This window comes from Scophthalmus maximus, chromosome 1, assembly GCF_022379125.1.
Source record: "Scophthalmus maximus strain ysfricsl-2021 chromosome 1, ASM2237912v1, whole genome shotgun sequence".
NCBI lineage: Eukaryota > Metazoa > Chordata > Actinopteri > Pleuronectiformes > Scophthalmidae > Scophthalmus > Scophthalmus maximus.
In genome coordinates this window covers 14,675,354-14,691,708 of record NC_061515.1, presented here as the reverse complement: position 1 = coordinate 14,691,708, position 16,355 = coordinate 14,675,354, and the positions used below count along the sequence as shown (strand labels likewise).

Sequence of the window (16,355 nt, the reverse complement as noted above, 5' to 3'; positions counted from 1 at the left end):
CTGTGAGGGGGGACACAGAGGGCAGAACACAGCGTGTTTGTGTGTGTGTTTATCTTGTCGTAAACAGGACAAAAGACACATGCCGTGTCACCGCCTGTCACCACTTTCTCTTCTTCCCCCCCGCCGTTCTCTTCCTCTGCTTAGCTTTTCCCGCTTTCCCATCAGGCCCTGCTCCGGTGCCCTTGCCCTCGCCTTGCGCCCCTGCAACTCCTCGCAGACCCTTTTTCTCCCCCCACACACATACACACTTGGTCAGCTTGTTAAACATGTCTCCTAAAGCTGATTAAGTAGTGTTGATCAGCATTATGTAACACTCACCTCGCACGGACGTCGCTGCCAGCCAGCCGACTTACTGTGCCTTTCTTTGCGCCTCTGTATGTGTGTATGAGAGAGATTCGGAGAAATCTGAGAAGGAGAATTCGCTTCAATGGACACTGCTTTACACAGAGTATTTGCAACACACACACACACACGCAGGCGCACACTTGTGTGCATGTATTACAATAATGCAATATTCTTGAGTTGAAGCCAAGAAGGCGCTCTGTCATGAGCACATTTGGCCACAATGGTGGAATGTGCTTCATCATGTATAATCATTGTCTCCCAAGGTGTGTGTTTGTTTGTGGATAATCAGTGCTTATCCCCCAGTTAACATGGGGCTGCCAAGAGAGATCAAGCACCTAGAACACTGCAGCAAAGGGGGGTGGGACATACATGCCAGCACAGACACACTTGACATGATAGACTGAAGACATAAATGATGAAAACTACCATTGCAAGCGCACAAACACACACAGTTCGACTTTGTGTGGTTGGCGCCTGTGAACAGAGCCCTGCTCAGGATCTCATTTATGGGTGGAGTGACTGAGCTAACGAGACAGTGCACACAGGCAGGTTAGAAAAGTCAGCTTGGTCGGCTCCCGTCCTCTGCTCTCCTGGTTTGCTCTCGCGCTGTGCTTTGCGGGAAAGATTAGAATCCTCAGCTGGAGCAAATAAAGCTGGACGTTATGCAAGAGCCTGGGAGAGCGAGGAAGACAGAGAGAGAGAGAGAGAGAGAGAAAAGGCCGATGGTGATGTAACTTGAGAGAGAGGAGCAAAAATACAGAAACGAAGAGCGTTGAGAAAAGGATACAGAGGCAGAGATGTGTGACGGAAGGCCTTGAAGCAGCTTACCTTACAACATGACCATGCTCCATCGCAGCCTGCTGTGTGAACCTTCCCGTACTATTCGGTACCCGGCACCAATCTAAACAATGGTAGTCAATCAGCTCTGCTGGGCTATGAGGTCAGCAGTAAACACAAAGCTTTACTGCCATACCAGTCCTCGTCAGTTTCCTCATATCCCTTGCCAAACGCACGACGAACCAGACTATACCATCTAGGGTTAATAACCGTATTAAACTTGGTTTCATGATAGCCTCCCTGAGTGGGAGTGGGACTGTGTTGTTGATTGAATTAACAATGCCGCTATGACTGGCCTGCCAGACCCAGAAAGGCCGGCAGGGGTAATGAATGCAATGTTAAAGAGCCCAATCTCAATGCTTAAACTGTACAATGTCTACACTCGTCTTAAAATGTGGATAACGGTGCAGACAATCAGACCAGGACCACATTCATTGTGTTGCACTGGGTTGTTAACATTAAAAGTGGCACAAATGCATTTCTCTCTGGAATATTGACCTTACCAAGTTAAGTGCCTTGAGATAATGTGTGTTATGAAATGGTGATGAACAAAATAAAACTGAAATAACTGAAAAGTTAAATCTCGTAAAAGTTCAGTAAATAAGACCTAGCAGTCTCGACCAGGTTGGGCCTGGAGTTGTGAAAGTGGTGCGAGCGCTTTGATGTAACCAAGAATAATGGATTCATCCAGGAAGGGTTCTGATTAGGAAAAGAGCACATCAGCCAACTAATTGAGCGGTCAAACGAGAGACAACAAGCCCACTTATTCTTAAATTACAGGAGTCCAACCTGCGGGGAATATTTACACCTTTATTGAACGGTTCAAAGTAGATATGAACAGCAAAGGCTGAAAGAGAGCAAGGCCCTGTTCAGACCTGGTATTAAAAAAAGCGCAGTGGGTTGTCCGACAAGGACAATAGATCCGATCAGTCCGACGTGGCCACATTCTCTTAGCTGTGTGAACACAAATGCGTCCTGGGCCAAATGGACACATCTGTACAGTCAAACTGGCTAAAAACAATAACATTTGTTCATTACAAACAGAAATTTTGTACGGTGTTTATTTTCATGTAAACCGAAGGAAGTGAGATGCGGGGGAAGTCTTTACTGGAGACGCATGAAGAGGCAATTTGTAATGAGAAGTCGGAACAGATACGTTAATAACCCTAACCCTGGGCCGGCAATGAACACAGAATTGTCCTCACCTGAACTTACTTACTTACAACTGGCTACATTTTTAAGAATATTACCTCACTATATTTATCATGACTTTATGTTATAACTAATGTTATTTTCTTCACTCAATAAGGACCTGTTTTTTTGATCTAGCTGTTCGCACTGCGTATAGAACAAAAAATAACAGGTGTCAGGAGAAAGAGAAGAGGACAAGAATGAAGGAAGTGAAAAAGAGAGACATGAATGAGCAATGGGGAAGGAAGTCAGTTTACAGAGATAAAGGACTGACTGGCAAAGAAAGAGAGAGAGAGCAATGAACTTCCTCCCCTCCGTCCGTGCACTGCTTGGATGGCGTTATGTAAGAGCCGCGTGTAAACACACCGATTACCTCTGCTTGGTGGAACTCATAACATGAGGCGTTACCTCGCCGTTTGTGTGCGTATGCGGCGTGCATCAGGAAGTGGTCTCAGACTTTTGGACCAAACTGTACGTGGGTGTGTGTGCGTGTTTGTGTGTGAACACACAATAGTGATACCTCTCAGTTACGTTTCTCTCACACACACACACACACACACACACACACACACACACACACACACACACACACACACACACACACACACACACACACACACACACACACACACACACACACACACACACACACACACACACACACACACACACACACACACACACACACACACACACACACACACAAAAGGCACATAACATAAAGACAGCATTCACACAAACTATTGTCCTGAACACTGATTCAAAAGTGCTCATATCATCCAGGTGTAAGGTAGCATGGGGGTTCCCCGTGAAATGATAGCTCCACCAGCCTTCAGTTACACCTCCACAATGACTGTTTGATGACACACACACATACACAAATGTCTACATACAAAAACACCAGAATCATTGCGTTCACATACACTCATCAATGCCCTTTTGTCAGATTTAGGAAATATTTACAATAAACAAAATCTTAATTTAAAGGTGTGTGTGTGTCTGTGTATATGTAAAAGCGTGAAAGGGCTCTGACCTCTACATATATTTTGCTTTCGAAATTTAAAGTTCGGTGCATGAGTCTTGCTATTCTGATTGTAACTTGACTGATTTTGGAGCCAAAACAAAAAATATCAACCACAGGTTGGATGCATAATAATGTTGTGACCTATTGCCTAACTCTAAATTATACCAAAAATTAAATGTTTACACATTCACAATGCGGACATCAATGAGTCACACACATGTGCTGATGCCCCATTAACACACACACCTCTGCACTCTCTCCTCCCTGTAACAGTTAGCTCAGGACCTAGCCGGTTAGGCTGTTAGAATCAACAAATGAGCTGTTAAGTTTGATGAAACGTAGTCACAGCCTCCATGATTGAATTCTTAGGTTTTACCAAGACATTGAGCAATAATGTTTCAACATTATGCTAACTGCTAACTACAGTTGCCCAACCGCCTGTTGACCGGAAGTTTCAAGTTCACAGCAACTACACGAACACTTCCTGCCAGAGACGAACCGGAACTTAAGAAATAAAAGCTTCAGTGGTTCTGCTTTGTTTCACTTCTTGATAACATTATGTTATTATCTACTGTTACACCGCTTTATCTCACGAGTGTAACAGTGGTTTGTTTAACTTTATTACAACATTACTTTATTTACCAACTGGACTTCTATTTCGGCCCACGGCCTACTGACATCCTCAGTGTTAATCCTGATGACAGATTTCTAATCAGCATGGGCTTCAGCAGCATGCCAAGAGCTTTATAGCAATGATGTTGCTCAAATAAAACTCAGAAAGACTGACATGACGTGATGTGAATTGTTTTTGGAAATATGAATCATTAAATACACCCCCCCTCTCTAATGTTCAAAAAAGTTAAGGAAAATTGCCATAAATTGTGATATTGAATCGCAATAATTAAAATATGCAATACACAATTGAATTTGGTACTCAAGTATTTTGACACTATCAAGTTTTGAGATAAGCGTATTGTCCCAGCTCCAGTAGATCGTACCTTTGAACAGAACGAGGCTAATACCTGAGCCGGTCAAACACAATAACCCTATTAACACAATACCCACTTACACACAGGGAGTATACTCGCTGTGGGCCATGTCGTGTATGAAAGTGTGAAAGACCCCCCCCCCCGAGTATATTAATGTGTGTGACGGCATAAGCGCTTGACAGCACTTCAGTTAGTAAACGTTGTATTTTGATTGACATCTCTCGGCAGGCAAAAGATGCTGCGTTTGTGACTTGTTTCCAAGGTAACATGTATACATGTATAACACAGATGCACATGGTGGCAGTAAAAATCCAGACCCGCCACGTTGAAGAAAATATGCTGATAAAATCTGTTTGACAATTCAGCACTCATCAGTTTCTCGCTCAGGATTTATGTTGCCATCTCTTTTAATGGCGTTTTAGTTGCCATAGTGCAACTGTACTAAAATCACAACACCCACATCTAAATAAGATTTTAATTAGTGTCCTGGGTTTAAGAGCCCTTTAGCCCTTCTCTTAATGAACTCTTATCCGCCCCAATAACCAGGCACCTTTTGTCCATTTTCTCTTCCTCCATCAGGCTTTCTGGTTCTCCCTATTTAGCTCGTCATCTCTCCCCCTTCCCTTTTGTAAATCCCTCTGCCGTTCTTGATCCATTCCCTACTTTCCTTTTCCCCCGCTCACCCTGTGACTGGTCAGGAGATCTAGCTCACTGTTCTCTTCATCAAAGGCTTTAATCCCCAAAAACAACAATCACTGTGTGTGTGTATGTACAGTAGGTCTATATGCGTGTGCGCCCACCCGCATGCAACTGCTTGCTTGTTACGTAATTTCACTGGGCCACATCTGATGCTAAAAATGGACATGGATAAAACTATTGTGACCGTGGGCAGGGCTACTGTACAGAAGCAGTGGCGCGCACACATATCACATGTACACAAAGACAGCAGGGGCTGGGCAAGCTGCTTAACCTCAATGTCATGGACCAGGGATGCAAATTTAAGCTTTTTCCTTTACTGATCACCAGCCATGTTAAGAGTTCAATAATAGAAGATCATTGATGGCTTGGAATATAAATTTCCATATTCCATATTATTCACAACTTTTAACACGGGCTTTGTTTGCAGCACAGTCCACGTTTGTTATGTATTTAAAATCAAAATCAAAAGTAAATGATCACATTATATGATAGATTAAATATAATATTGAGTAATCATTAAAGACGACTGCTCGCACTGCCCCGGTGGATATCTCACAAATGGCTGAACAAGATGCAAATAGAGTAATTTCTGCAAATCTAAAGAATTTCCTGAAAAGAAAATATTTATAGCAGATTAAAAATGCAGGTCAAAACCAAACTCATTCGGCTGCTTTCTGTGGCTGGTTTTAATTTGAGAGTATGAGCATGTCTGTGTGGTCGGGAGAGAGTCATAAGCGCAGACTGTCACCCTGCACACTGTGCAACTCCACATTAATGACCATGTTACAAGGGACAGGTTTTCAAAGGAGCATAAGTAAAAGAGGAAGCAACCACAATAAAATGCTTAAATACAGAGGTGCAGACTACAGGTGTTTGTCCACAACACTGTCTTTGACCACATTTCAGCAACATTAATAATTTACTCAAACTTCAAAGAAATCACCAAGTGTCTAAAAAGTACCAGAAGATGTGTTCAGGTCAAGGCACTACAAGATCTAGAAGAGAGTGGTTCAGCGTATGAGACTGGCTGACACACTTATGGACAAATATGTGATGAGATGAGCATGTTTCATGTTTCACTCTGTGTGTGCGTGTGTGCGTGTGTGCGTGTGTGTGTGTGTGTGTGTGTGTGTGTGTAGGATATGTTATATGATGTGCAGCACTGATGGCCGCCTTTGTCATTAAACTTTAATCACGGTCCTTTCCTATAAATACCTTTCCAATGATCCAATGCATTATTCAGTTTCTCTCAGGCCAACACACACACACACACACACACACACATACACACACACACACACACTCTGATACACAAGTAGAGACAAATACACACTCAGACACACACCTGGAGAGCCAAGAAAAAGCCAGTGTCCTGAAGGAAGGAAGTTTTTGGAACGTTAAAGAGGACGATGGCCAGTGGGCAAAAATAGTCAAGACTTCTCTCCTGCTGTGAGTACAATCCACCGCATTAAATTCTGACCATGACCGCACATCTTAGGAGAAGTGTGTGTGTATGTGTTTGTGTATGTATGAACATACAGTATGCATGTACTATGCATCAGGTCTACAATTGCCAACTTACACTTGATACCGGCGTGTGATCCAGTCTGACTCTCAGCTCATAATTGGAGTTTACTTAACAAAACCCGCTGCCTAGTGAGGATACAGGGTTATACGGATACACAAATTGAGCCCCATCAGCATAAAACCGTGTCGTATCTGGTCATCAAGTCAGGTTGGCTGTTAAATGAAGGTTTCCAGTGAAACGGAGATATGGTAGGGTGACATAGGGCTGGAGAGAGGAGGAAAGAGGAGGAGGAGGCTAATGGAAGAGGAGCTGCCACTGGGGTATTGGTCCATGGATTGGTGACACAAATGTTAGTGAGAGGGAGGAGAGGATGGTGGGATGGGGTGGGCCAATCGATGCTTAAAAGGTTTCACTCACCTATAGGGACATGTGCATGTGCATGTGCATGTACACACACACACACACACACACACACACACACACACACACACACAGCCCCCCCCCCCCCCCCCCCCCCCTGGATGGCTTCATGCTTTATCTGGCTCGGGAATAAGAAGTTTAGCTAACAAGCAGCACTCAGCAATGGGCCTGTGACCTGAAAAAAAACGTGTAAAAGGCTGTGAATACACGTCCAGAAGGATGAAATTAGATGAAGCAGTCACAGCTGATAAAAAGGCAGAGGATGTCTCTATTCCACTTATCTGCTTCCTTCGTGCAACCACAGTGTGTTACTGCTAGTCCTACTGGACAGGGTGCCATTTGGTTAACAGTTATGTAGCATCTGTGGGTTCGCACACTGGAGCCCAGCGCATGTGGCAGGGTACCCATCACAGCTGAGAAGATAGAGGTGCGGAGTCAGGCGGTGTCTTCAAGGTAAGTTAGTAAAATATATTACTGGAAAAAGTCCTTATCAATATATATCTAACACAAAGAATAACATCTGAAATATATATTCCGGTCACATCAGGCCCCAAGAATCCAGTATCCTTCGGCCCCCCAGCTGTTTTGTCATACAATATCCCTCTGCTCACATTAAGAAAGAACCATTAAGGTGGTGTTAACTTAAATGTTTACTATACCAGAATAAAACTTTTTAACAACGGTTTGGGACAGTGTGTTCCCCCGAAGTCTTACGTTTTACAACTGACACTGCATTCCCACCTAAAGCCCTGCCTTTCAAACGCACATAACTTTCTCATTCACATACACGGGCTGTGATGAGTTGGCTCAGAGTTCAAAAAAGTGGGCTCTGACGTACAAAGGAGAACAGGTCTGAACATGCAGGAAGGGGGAGAGAGAAAACGAGGAGAAAACTGCGAGAGAGCAGGCAAAGTGAAAGGCCTGTAGGCGGAGGAAGAGGAAAGACTGGTTGAAGAGAAGACTGCAAACGTGATCTTGCATTCCTCACATGGGGTGGAGAGAGAAAGAGGGAAGTCAGGAAAAAAAAGATGGAGGAATGGGGGAAGGGAGAGAGGGGGAGGAGGGTGACAAGAGAAGAAGTTTAACTTGGCGCCAGGCGGCATTTCAATACCCGACAGCCAACCACACAGACGCACACACACAAAATATCGACACAATCCAAGTGGCACAGAAGTCCTTTTGGTGACTTCCCATCGTCCGAATTTAGATTAGACATTTGCCCTCCACCCCAGCTCCCTGGGTCCAGCACAGAGGCAGATTCCCAGATAAAAATAGCCAGAGGAACTATTCAAACACTGCTGCTTTTCTGCAGGGAGTGTCTGCTGGACTGCGCTGGACTTAAGGGGTTAGAGAGGGGTTAGGAGCTCCACTCACCACCTCCCTGACTCAAAGGGCCTGGGACTGGAGGGCAACCCAATCTCTGTCACACACTTAGACACTACTATACACACACAAATGAAGTCCAAATGAGTGTGTGTGATTTGTAACGCACACACAGGCAAGCCAAAGGAGAAAGCATGTTTGAATTTGATATTGGCAAACTGGCCAATCTTCTACATGATAAATAATGACTAACAGTTACACATATGGCTATATCCACATCCGTCCACACTACTCTGGAGTTTTTTTAGGCACCTGAAACAGAATAGTTTGGAAATGCTACTGTTCTCGCCCAGTTGCAGTTTAAAAACTCCGGGGCTGTGTTGTAGTATAAACGGGCAAAAACGGAGACGTTTGAAAACGAAGACGCAGTCACCCACATTCTCTCCCTGATTGGTTCTGATCAGTAACGACACAAGTACTAGCGGTGAATGCAAATCATTGTAAACACTTCCTAGCTCCACCTCGTCGACGCTCCCACTTTTTAGGGATAGAGCTGAAAAAAAGTTAGCTCCACGACCGACTTCCTGGGTGAGTAGTTGCCGCCATGGTCTTGACAGCTTAAACCCCGGTTATACACCAACCACCAGAGAGGTGACACTCCAGGCTCCAACCTTAAGGACAAGACATTGTGTTGTGAGGATCCAAAATAAAACCTCTCGTCTGGAGGGATCAAACGAACAGAGTTACCTGATCTTCATGTGTGTGTGTGTGTGCGCGCGCATGCCATCAGACTCAGATCATTTACAGTGGCGCCGTCGTCACAGAGAAGCTTTTACACATTCACCCACAAGCACTGATGTGCACACCTTGTTCACACCTAGAAAACCATATCTCCGAAATAAACACGCTTGATATTTCTTTTACAATAACGCGCCATTCTGCGCCTCACTCTGAGTCACCTCCACAACAATGTGGCTCTGTGAACTCCCTGTATTACATTTCAATACACATGCATGCGCAAACAAACAGCTGCTGAACAGTGCAGGTCAATCCGAGCACACCAACACACCCCACTGCATTCTCGACATGAATTCTGATACCCATTTTGAAAAAGGAGCCTCGGTGTGTGTGCATGATTGAGTTAGTGTGCATTTTGATGCCACCAGCTTTAATTAAAAATTATGAAATAAAAAAGTGTTATTTTAAATGCACGCTAACAATACATTTTATCGATATGAAAAGGTATTTAAAATGTATGAATGCACGCACGGCTTTGCAAGTCAGTGAGTGAGTGTGTTCAGGAAAAGGCTTGCAGAGATAGTGACTGTTGTGTTTTCCCCTCATGTGTAATGCAACACAGCCGGCAACTATTAACCTTCTAAGCAGGAATGTGGGAGGTCCAAGAATTCCAATAAAAGGCAGCAGTGAGAGTGTGCGCGAGTGTGTGTTGTGTGTATGTGTACTCACAAATACGTTCCTCAAAAGTGTTATGTGCAGTTATGCAGCAACAGTCCATCCCATCCAGACACGCAGAACCATACCATTACCAACACTGACCAATAACCAATAAAGTCAATATGGGGGTCGTGCGATGACTACAACCAATGGCGTTGCAGTAAAACTAGGTTCAACTCACATCACAGACATACGCGTGTGGCCTGAGGACACATTTAGTCCTGCAACTGTTCTATCAGCGTCAAAAGGTGAATAGTAAATGGAGTTCTTTAGTGTCGAGCCTCACAGCCATGCAGCTGATCAAACCGGTCCGATAATCTATAGGACTCCATGCTCCGATGTGAGGTTAATGTGTGGGTCTCTGGGGGTGTGAACGGACCACGGGCAGCGAGGGACAGCAGTCAAAAGCACCCGGGCCGTCAAGGGTAACACCGCCTTGCTGGCTGTGGTCTCCCTGGTCAAGGGCGGCACAGGCCTAATGGTGGGGAGGTCTATTAGTGTCGACTGGCTGGGCACATTGTTCCCTTTGGTCACATTCCTGGCTAAATACAGACATTTCCACAACTGAGCGCCCCGTCTACCAGAAGTCATTTGTCAACTTAGCTTCACAGACGGCCATATCAAAACTTTTATGAAGAGCTGGGGTGACAAGGAAACCTGGGCCATGCTGCCGCTGCATTGGGAATGCTCAGTCTATCTGTTATTAGCATGAAAAATAATGTTTTACAAAAAGTTAAAACACCATTAAAACTACCTTCACATTACTGATTTTTGTCACCAAACAGAATTTGCCTGCTTTTTCAAATGGAAGACAGCCGGTTCTGCTATGGAACATCACCTGTTTCAGGCTTTCAGCGCGTTGGCTGAGCTGGATCCCAGCAGGGCACTGTCCCATAAAGCAGGCTATAAAACTATATTGGGATAATGGGAGGCAGCGGTTTTGCTGTGGTCAGCACTGCGAGGGAGTTTTCACAGATAAGGCTAATCGCTGCGCTTATCATCACAGCGGTCGTGTGTTGAGATTGAAAAGCATATGCCTGCAATCGCACACATAAAACCACACAGGGAAAAGGTGAAATGTTTCCTCTAAAGGCCTTGCTCACAAGCTACCCTTTTGTCTCTTGCCCTGCCACATCATAAGACCGGAGTCAGGACTCTGTACGTGTGCATGTGTGTGTGTGTGGGTGTGAAAATAGAGGGTGAAACAGCTCTATAGCATGTCAATCAGTCTAGGGAAGCAGCAAGGAGCACAAAGAAAGAAAAGAAAAAACAACCATCATCAAACTACGTAGTTGAGTGACTGATGATAAATAGAGCGGGATTGCCACAATTACCTCGCTTTTCCTTGAACACATTCTCTCTCACACACACACACACGCACAGGCATACACACGCAGTGCAGTCTCTTCACTTGTCAAAAGCACCACCAAACTATGAGCTACTCCGCACCATTATGAGCACAATGAGAGGTCCCTGGCCCCACAAGTCTGCACACAATCAGGCCCAGGCCCTGCCCCACTCCCACCATTGTCCCACACTCCACGCACACACACATACACATACAATGGCCACTCCTGAGCCAGGGGTCCCACTATGCAATTCCATCACACAAAGACACACACACCAGTCCTTATCCCGTCAGAGAGAGAGGAATAAGAATGACAGAGGTGGTGGAAGAAAAAAATTGTCACACTTGGGGGAGGGATGGAGGAAAGTGGGTTCAACACAAAAGCCAGGGTACAGCTTGTGTGCAGTGGGGCCATAGATAACATATTGTGAAGTGGGAAATATACAGTAGTGCAGTTACTGATTTGTGTGTGTGTGTGTGTGTACGTGTGTGTGTGCGTGTGTGTGTTCTTAGCCAGAGCTTGATCAATCATTAGCACAGCCTTTGAGGCTCACACAAAGGTAGATATATGTTGCAAACAATTTGCTACAGACCCCCAGCTCCCTGTCTGCTGACTTACACAACCTGTAGAATACTTAACGCCCAAACCTATCTCCCAGACTCATCAAACACTAAAACAGACCAGGTAAACGAACAGCAGTGACATGAACAGATACCAAACTGGATCCTTTCCTATACCGACAATGATCGACCAACAACAACAACACCAGATGCAGCTATAGGGGCCCCGCCATTTCCTGCTTCATCACATCAGTTCTCCATCTCAGCAGAAATCCTATCATCTATTCAGGCTAATGAAGGGACTGTGGAAAAAACAGGAGGGCAAAGGAAGTGTCCAGTGATGGGAGAGAACAGACGTAAGCTCATAGACGCAGCATCTTACCGTATTGGACGTAATCCTAAATCACCACACATCCGGGTAAGGGATGATTACATTTTTTTTTATCCTACACACATCCAACACAAGTGTGTTCACTCCAAACGATGGGATCTTCATAGGTTAAGGGTTAAAACTTGGGTTCTGATTGGAAAACGCAGCAACAGCAGGAGATCAGACAGATCAGGGGAGCACCGCGGATTAACCAGTTCAATAATTCAACTATTTACATGCGATGTTACACGATCGTGCCCCTGAGACGGAGATGCTATATTTATCAACCACAGCTGAAAGGATTAATTAATTAATGAATCAACAAAAAGTTGATAGAATTTTATTTTGATAAATAACTCTTATCCTATAACCTTCAGTTATAGGATAAGAGGTGAGAAGCTTTTTAGAGCTAGTTAAGTTACTATATATATTTTTTAAATCAAGTGTTTGCTGGTTAATGAAAAGATTTGCTGTTTTTCCAAAACTTTTATTATTATAAACTAAACATTGGGGTCAAATAAATGGTGATGGGCCTTTCTTTAAACTATTTTTTTTTAAACTTTTTATAAATCTAGCGATTAATCGATTGATCGAGAAAGAAAGAAATGATTGTTTGTTGCAGTCATAATTATTATAAAGTGGCAAACTTTGGGTTTTGAAACCATTAGACTAAGTCATTAGTGTTCACACATTAACTACAAGTTCAGTTATGTAATAATAATGAGGGGCTGCCCTTCTATCAAAACAGTTTAATGGTGAATACGACTGGTCAGATCCACACAGAACCACAGCACAAAGTAGGACAAGTTAATGTTCTTCACTTATCCTAAACATACAACAAACAAAACCAACCTGCTACACAAACACAAACACACACCCACTGCATGCATCAAACCCATTACCTACGCACAACCAATTTATAGTAACCCTCCCAGAAGAGCTCAAGTGATCTGCTGCCACACAAGCACAGAGTTCATGGTAGTAAAAGGACTACTTGTGGTGTGATGTCATGGCTGCCTCCTCAGGGCTGCTGCAGAGTGGGTGTGTGTGCGCAGGAATGTGGAGGGCTGAGGGGCTAAGGCTGGGTGCAGCAGGAGTCAGGAGGGGACAGGGTGGGGGAAGGGAGGGGAACATCCCAAATGGCAAAGTTTGTGCCAGCAGTTTGTCCATCACAAACACACATGGTCCTGTTACCAGTAGCTCCTCAAAAAGTGACCACATTGCTCCCGCAGGAACCACAACTTCAAAAAATGTGTTTTACACAGAGGGTCATGGACAACAAATGGCTGTTGCACACTCTCAGATGTGATCCACTCAGTCTCGGGGGCTTTGAGTCTGCTTCAGGGCTTTACCACAAACTCATTATTTTCATTATTAATCTTCCACTTTTTTCTTTGAATAATCATTTTTATGCTTACATCTGAGAAATAATCAAGAGATGTTTGAAGTGTTAAATGTGGCATCTCCAGAAGTCTTGATTTGTTCAAGTTAAATAAAATTAAAAACCTGCAAAGAATCCAAATATTTGCAATGATACATGTCAGAGGAAATCAGCAATCTTTAAAGGAAGGATTGAGCAACTATTGGATTTGTTTTCCACCTTTTAAAAATAACTAAAATAACTTTTTTTTTCTCAAATGGTAAATTGGTGAGAAAAAAAGTGCCTCTTGTATCAGCTGGAGGCTGGTTGAGTCATGTCAACTGACAACAGAAAAGCAAACAGATGTGCTTCCGTGACTTGAACAAAGTGTCAGGCAGATAGTTCATTTGTGACAGAACTAATAAAGTGCAGAGCTGGCACAAATGGTAGTACTTCCACTTCCTCCTTTCTCAGGGGAAAAACAAAACATTTCCCCCCGTCTGTTACAGAGCAGAGCAAGAGCCAACTTATGCAAGCATTTCAGGAATTAGACAAACACACACACGCAGACCTCAGCTGACTACTGGAAAGCCCCCCCCCCCCCCCACACACACACACCTCCCACTTCAATATGCTGACAGGCCAAGTACCTGACTATCGCATGGCCCATTACTGGGTTCATTGTCAGACAACTCCCCGTGTGTACCTGGCTGTAGATCCAATCACCTCAGCTCCGCCACCAACAGGGGAAGAGTCTGCGAGTGACTTATCAACACGTCCGCCCCCCCACTCACTCAGTCAGTACAAACAAACAAACACACACACACGCACGCACGCGCACACACACACACACGCGCGCACACACACAAACGGTGCCTCCAGGATTTTTTTTTCTGCCACCTCTTTGAAAGGTGTCGGTGATGGTGAACCGGGGTTGTCAGGGCGACACGGAGGATGTCGCTGTAACAACTGTACAGTAGTTTAATACCACTTCCTCTTGAACCTGAACACAGCACCGAACCTGCACCGAACCTGAACAATGGGCTGCTGCACGAGCCCAGAGAACTCCGATCGACACTTCGCGTGTGTATACGTGTGTTTCGCTCGCTCTACTTGGAGCAGATGCCGGTAGTGATCCGTCTTTGTTCGCCAGTCGCCCGCGGTGTCGCCACGGTGCCGATGGCTCTGCCGCGGCGAGGGAACAAGACAATGGTGGCTCACACGAACTCACCATTATCTCCAGGTGTCTTCATTCTCCCCGCTCAAGTTCACCGAACTGGGAGGGTCTCCGCCAAGTTGCTCGTGGAAAGAGAAGTCGGCGCCTCTCTCGGCCTGTCGCTCCGCCGCCAGTTGCCAAATCTGGAGAAAGTCGGTGAAGACACACGGCCAAACTTTTGCGAGTGCTGCCCGAGCCGCGCGCTCTCTCTCTCTCTCTCTCTCTCTCTCTCTGTCTCTCCCTGTCTGTCTCTCCCTCACTCTCTCTCTCTCTCTCCCTCCCTCTCTCCCCCTCTCCCTCTCAAGGGGGCTCGCGTTCCGCCGGGCTGAGCGGTCAACACCTCGCTCCTCGCCTTCTCGTCCCGTGGTCGAGCAGCAGCCGGACTCTTCGCTCTCAAGTTGCAGTGGGAAAAGGCGACGAACGTCCCGACTCGATGCAGCCGAGGAGCCTTATCTCGCTCCCTCTCCCTCTCTCTCTCTCCCTCTCTCTCTCTCTCTCTCTCTCCCTCTCTCTCTCTCTCCTTCTCTCTGTCTAACAAGTTCTTTCGCTAACTGTCCGGTAGCTGTTCACTCCGCCTCAGCCGCATGTTGGCCGCCGTTTGACATCTCTCCGCCGCAAAGCCTCGTTACTTCTTTGACAGAAAGTACCGTCGGAGAGGAGCCTCTCTTTCTTCTTTACAGACTTTTCTTCTCTCCTTCCAAGTCGCTCCACTCACTCTCTCTCGCACCGCTCAGTGTTACTCTCTCTCTCTCTCTCTCTCTCTCTCTCTCTCTCTCTCTCTCCTCCCCCCCCCCCCCGCGCCTCTCTCCGTCCCCGGGGTGTCGTGTTTCGCTCGCTCTCTTCCGAGCGTGGCCCGCCCACACTGACGGGAGGGAGGGGGGCGGGGGGTGGCTAACGTGGCGAGCCACGCCCACTCCCCACGAGCCTCCTCGGCCTGGGCTGGCGTCAATGCAGCACGCGGCGTTGCCCCGGAGACCGCCACAGCGCGCCGTCGCCGTGACGTCACATCCGAGTCCTGAGTTTTCGAGAGTGGCGCGAGAGCGGGCTCGGTCGGCGGTGGGGGGGGGGGGGAGGACTTTGAGTTGGGCTCACGGTGAAACGTCTGCGTCAATCGGTAGTGTATGGCTGTGATTTGAAAAACGAAAGTGTCAGTTAATGATTAATACTGAGCACAAGAAAAAAATGTCATACTCAGTATTTGTTCCTACTCATGAAATAAAACACTCTGTGGGTATAACACACTTTGCTACCTTCTCTTCTAGTGATGGGGGGAAAACAGTGTTATGTTCTGTTTTTTTCTTAAAGGATAGATCCACAGTTTTTCAACAGGCACTGAGATCCCTGACTGTGCTTCCATTTATTCCAAAGTTAATATAAACCTTCAATCGGTTTTTAAACACATTTTTGCACAGAACAAGGCCCCACATCTCTTAAAACTCATTAGTAATAGATGCAATGCCCCAACAAAAACAGGGGAAATGGTTGTTGCTGGTTAGTACTTTGAGATTGCTTTTGGTAATGAAAAGTGCTCTATAAATAAAATTTATTATTATTATTATTATGTCAGTATAAGTATGTGCATCTTTTTTGCTCAGTATTTCTACTTCACTTGGACCTTCACTGTTGCAGAACAATTTTAATGTTTGTGCATTTTGACACTAGAAATCTGATCTATATAGAAGGACAGTT

General features: G+C 45.3%; 1 protein-coding gene across 1 annotated transcript in view; it reads right to left on the bottom strand.

Annotated features, from left to right (window-relative positions):
• The window catches only part of erfl3 (Ets2 repressor factor like 3), a 46,837-nt gene extending 31,414 nt beyond the window's left edge, over nt 1-15,423 (bottom strand). The window contains exon 1 of the mRNA XM_035641481.2: nt 14,682-15,423. Within this exon, the coding sequence (XP_035497374.2) occupies nt 14,682-14,703 (22 nt within the window). The 5' untranslated portion in view covers nt 14,704-15,423. The remainder of the gene's footprint in view (nt 1-14,681) is intronic.
• Nucleotides 15,424-16,355: the final 932 nt, after the last annotated feature.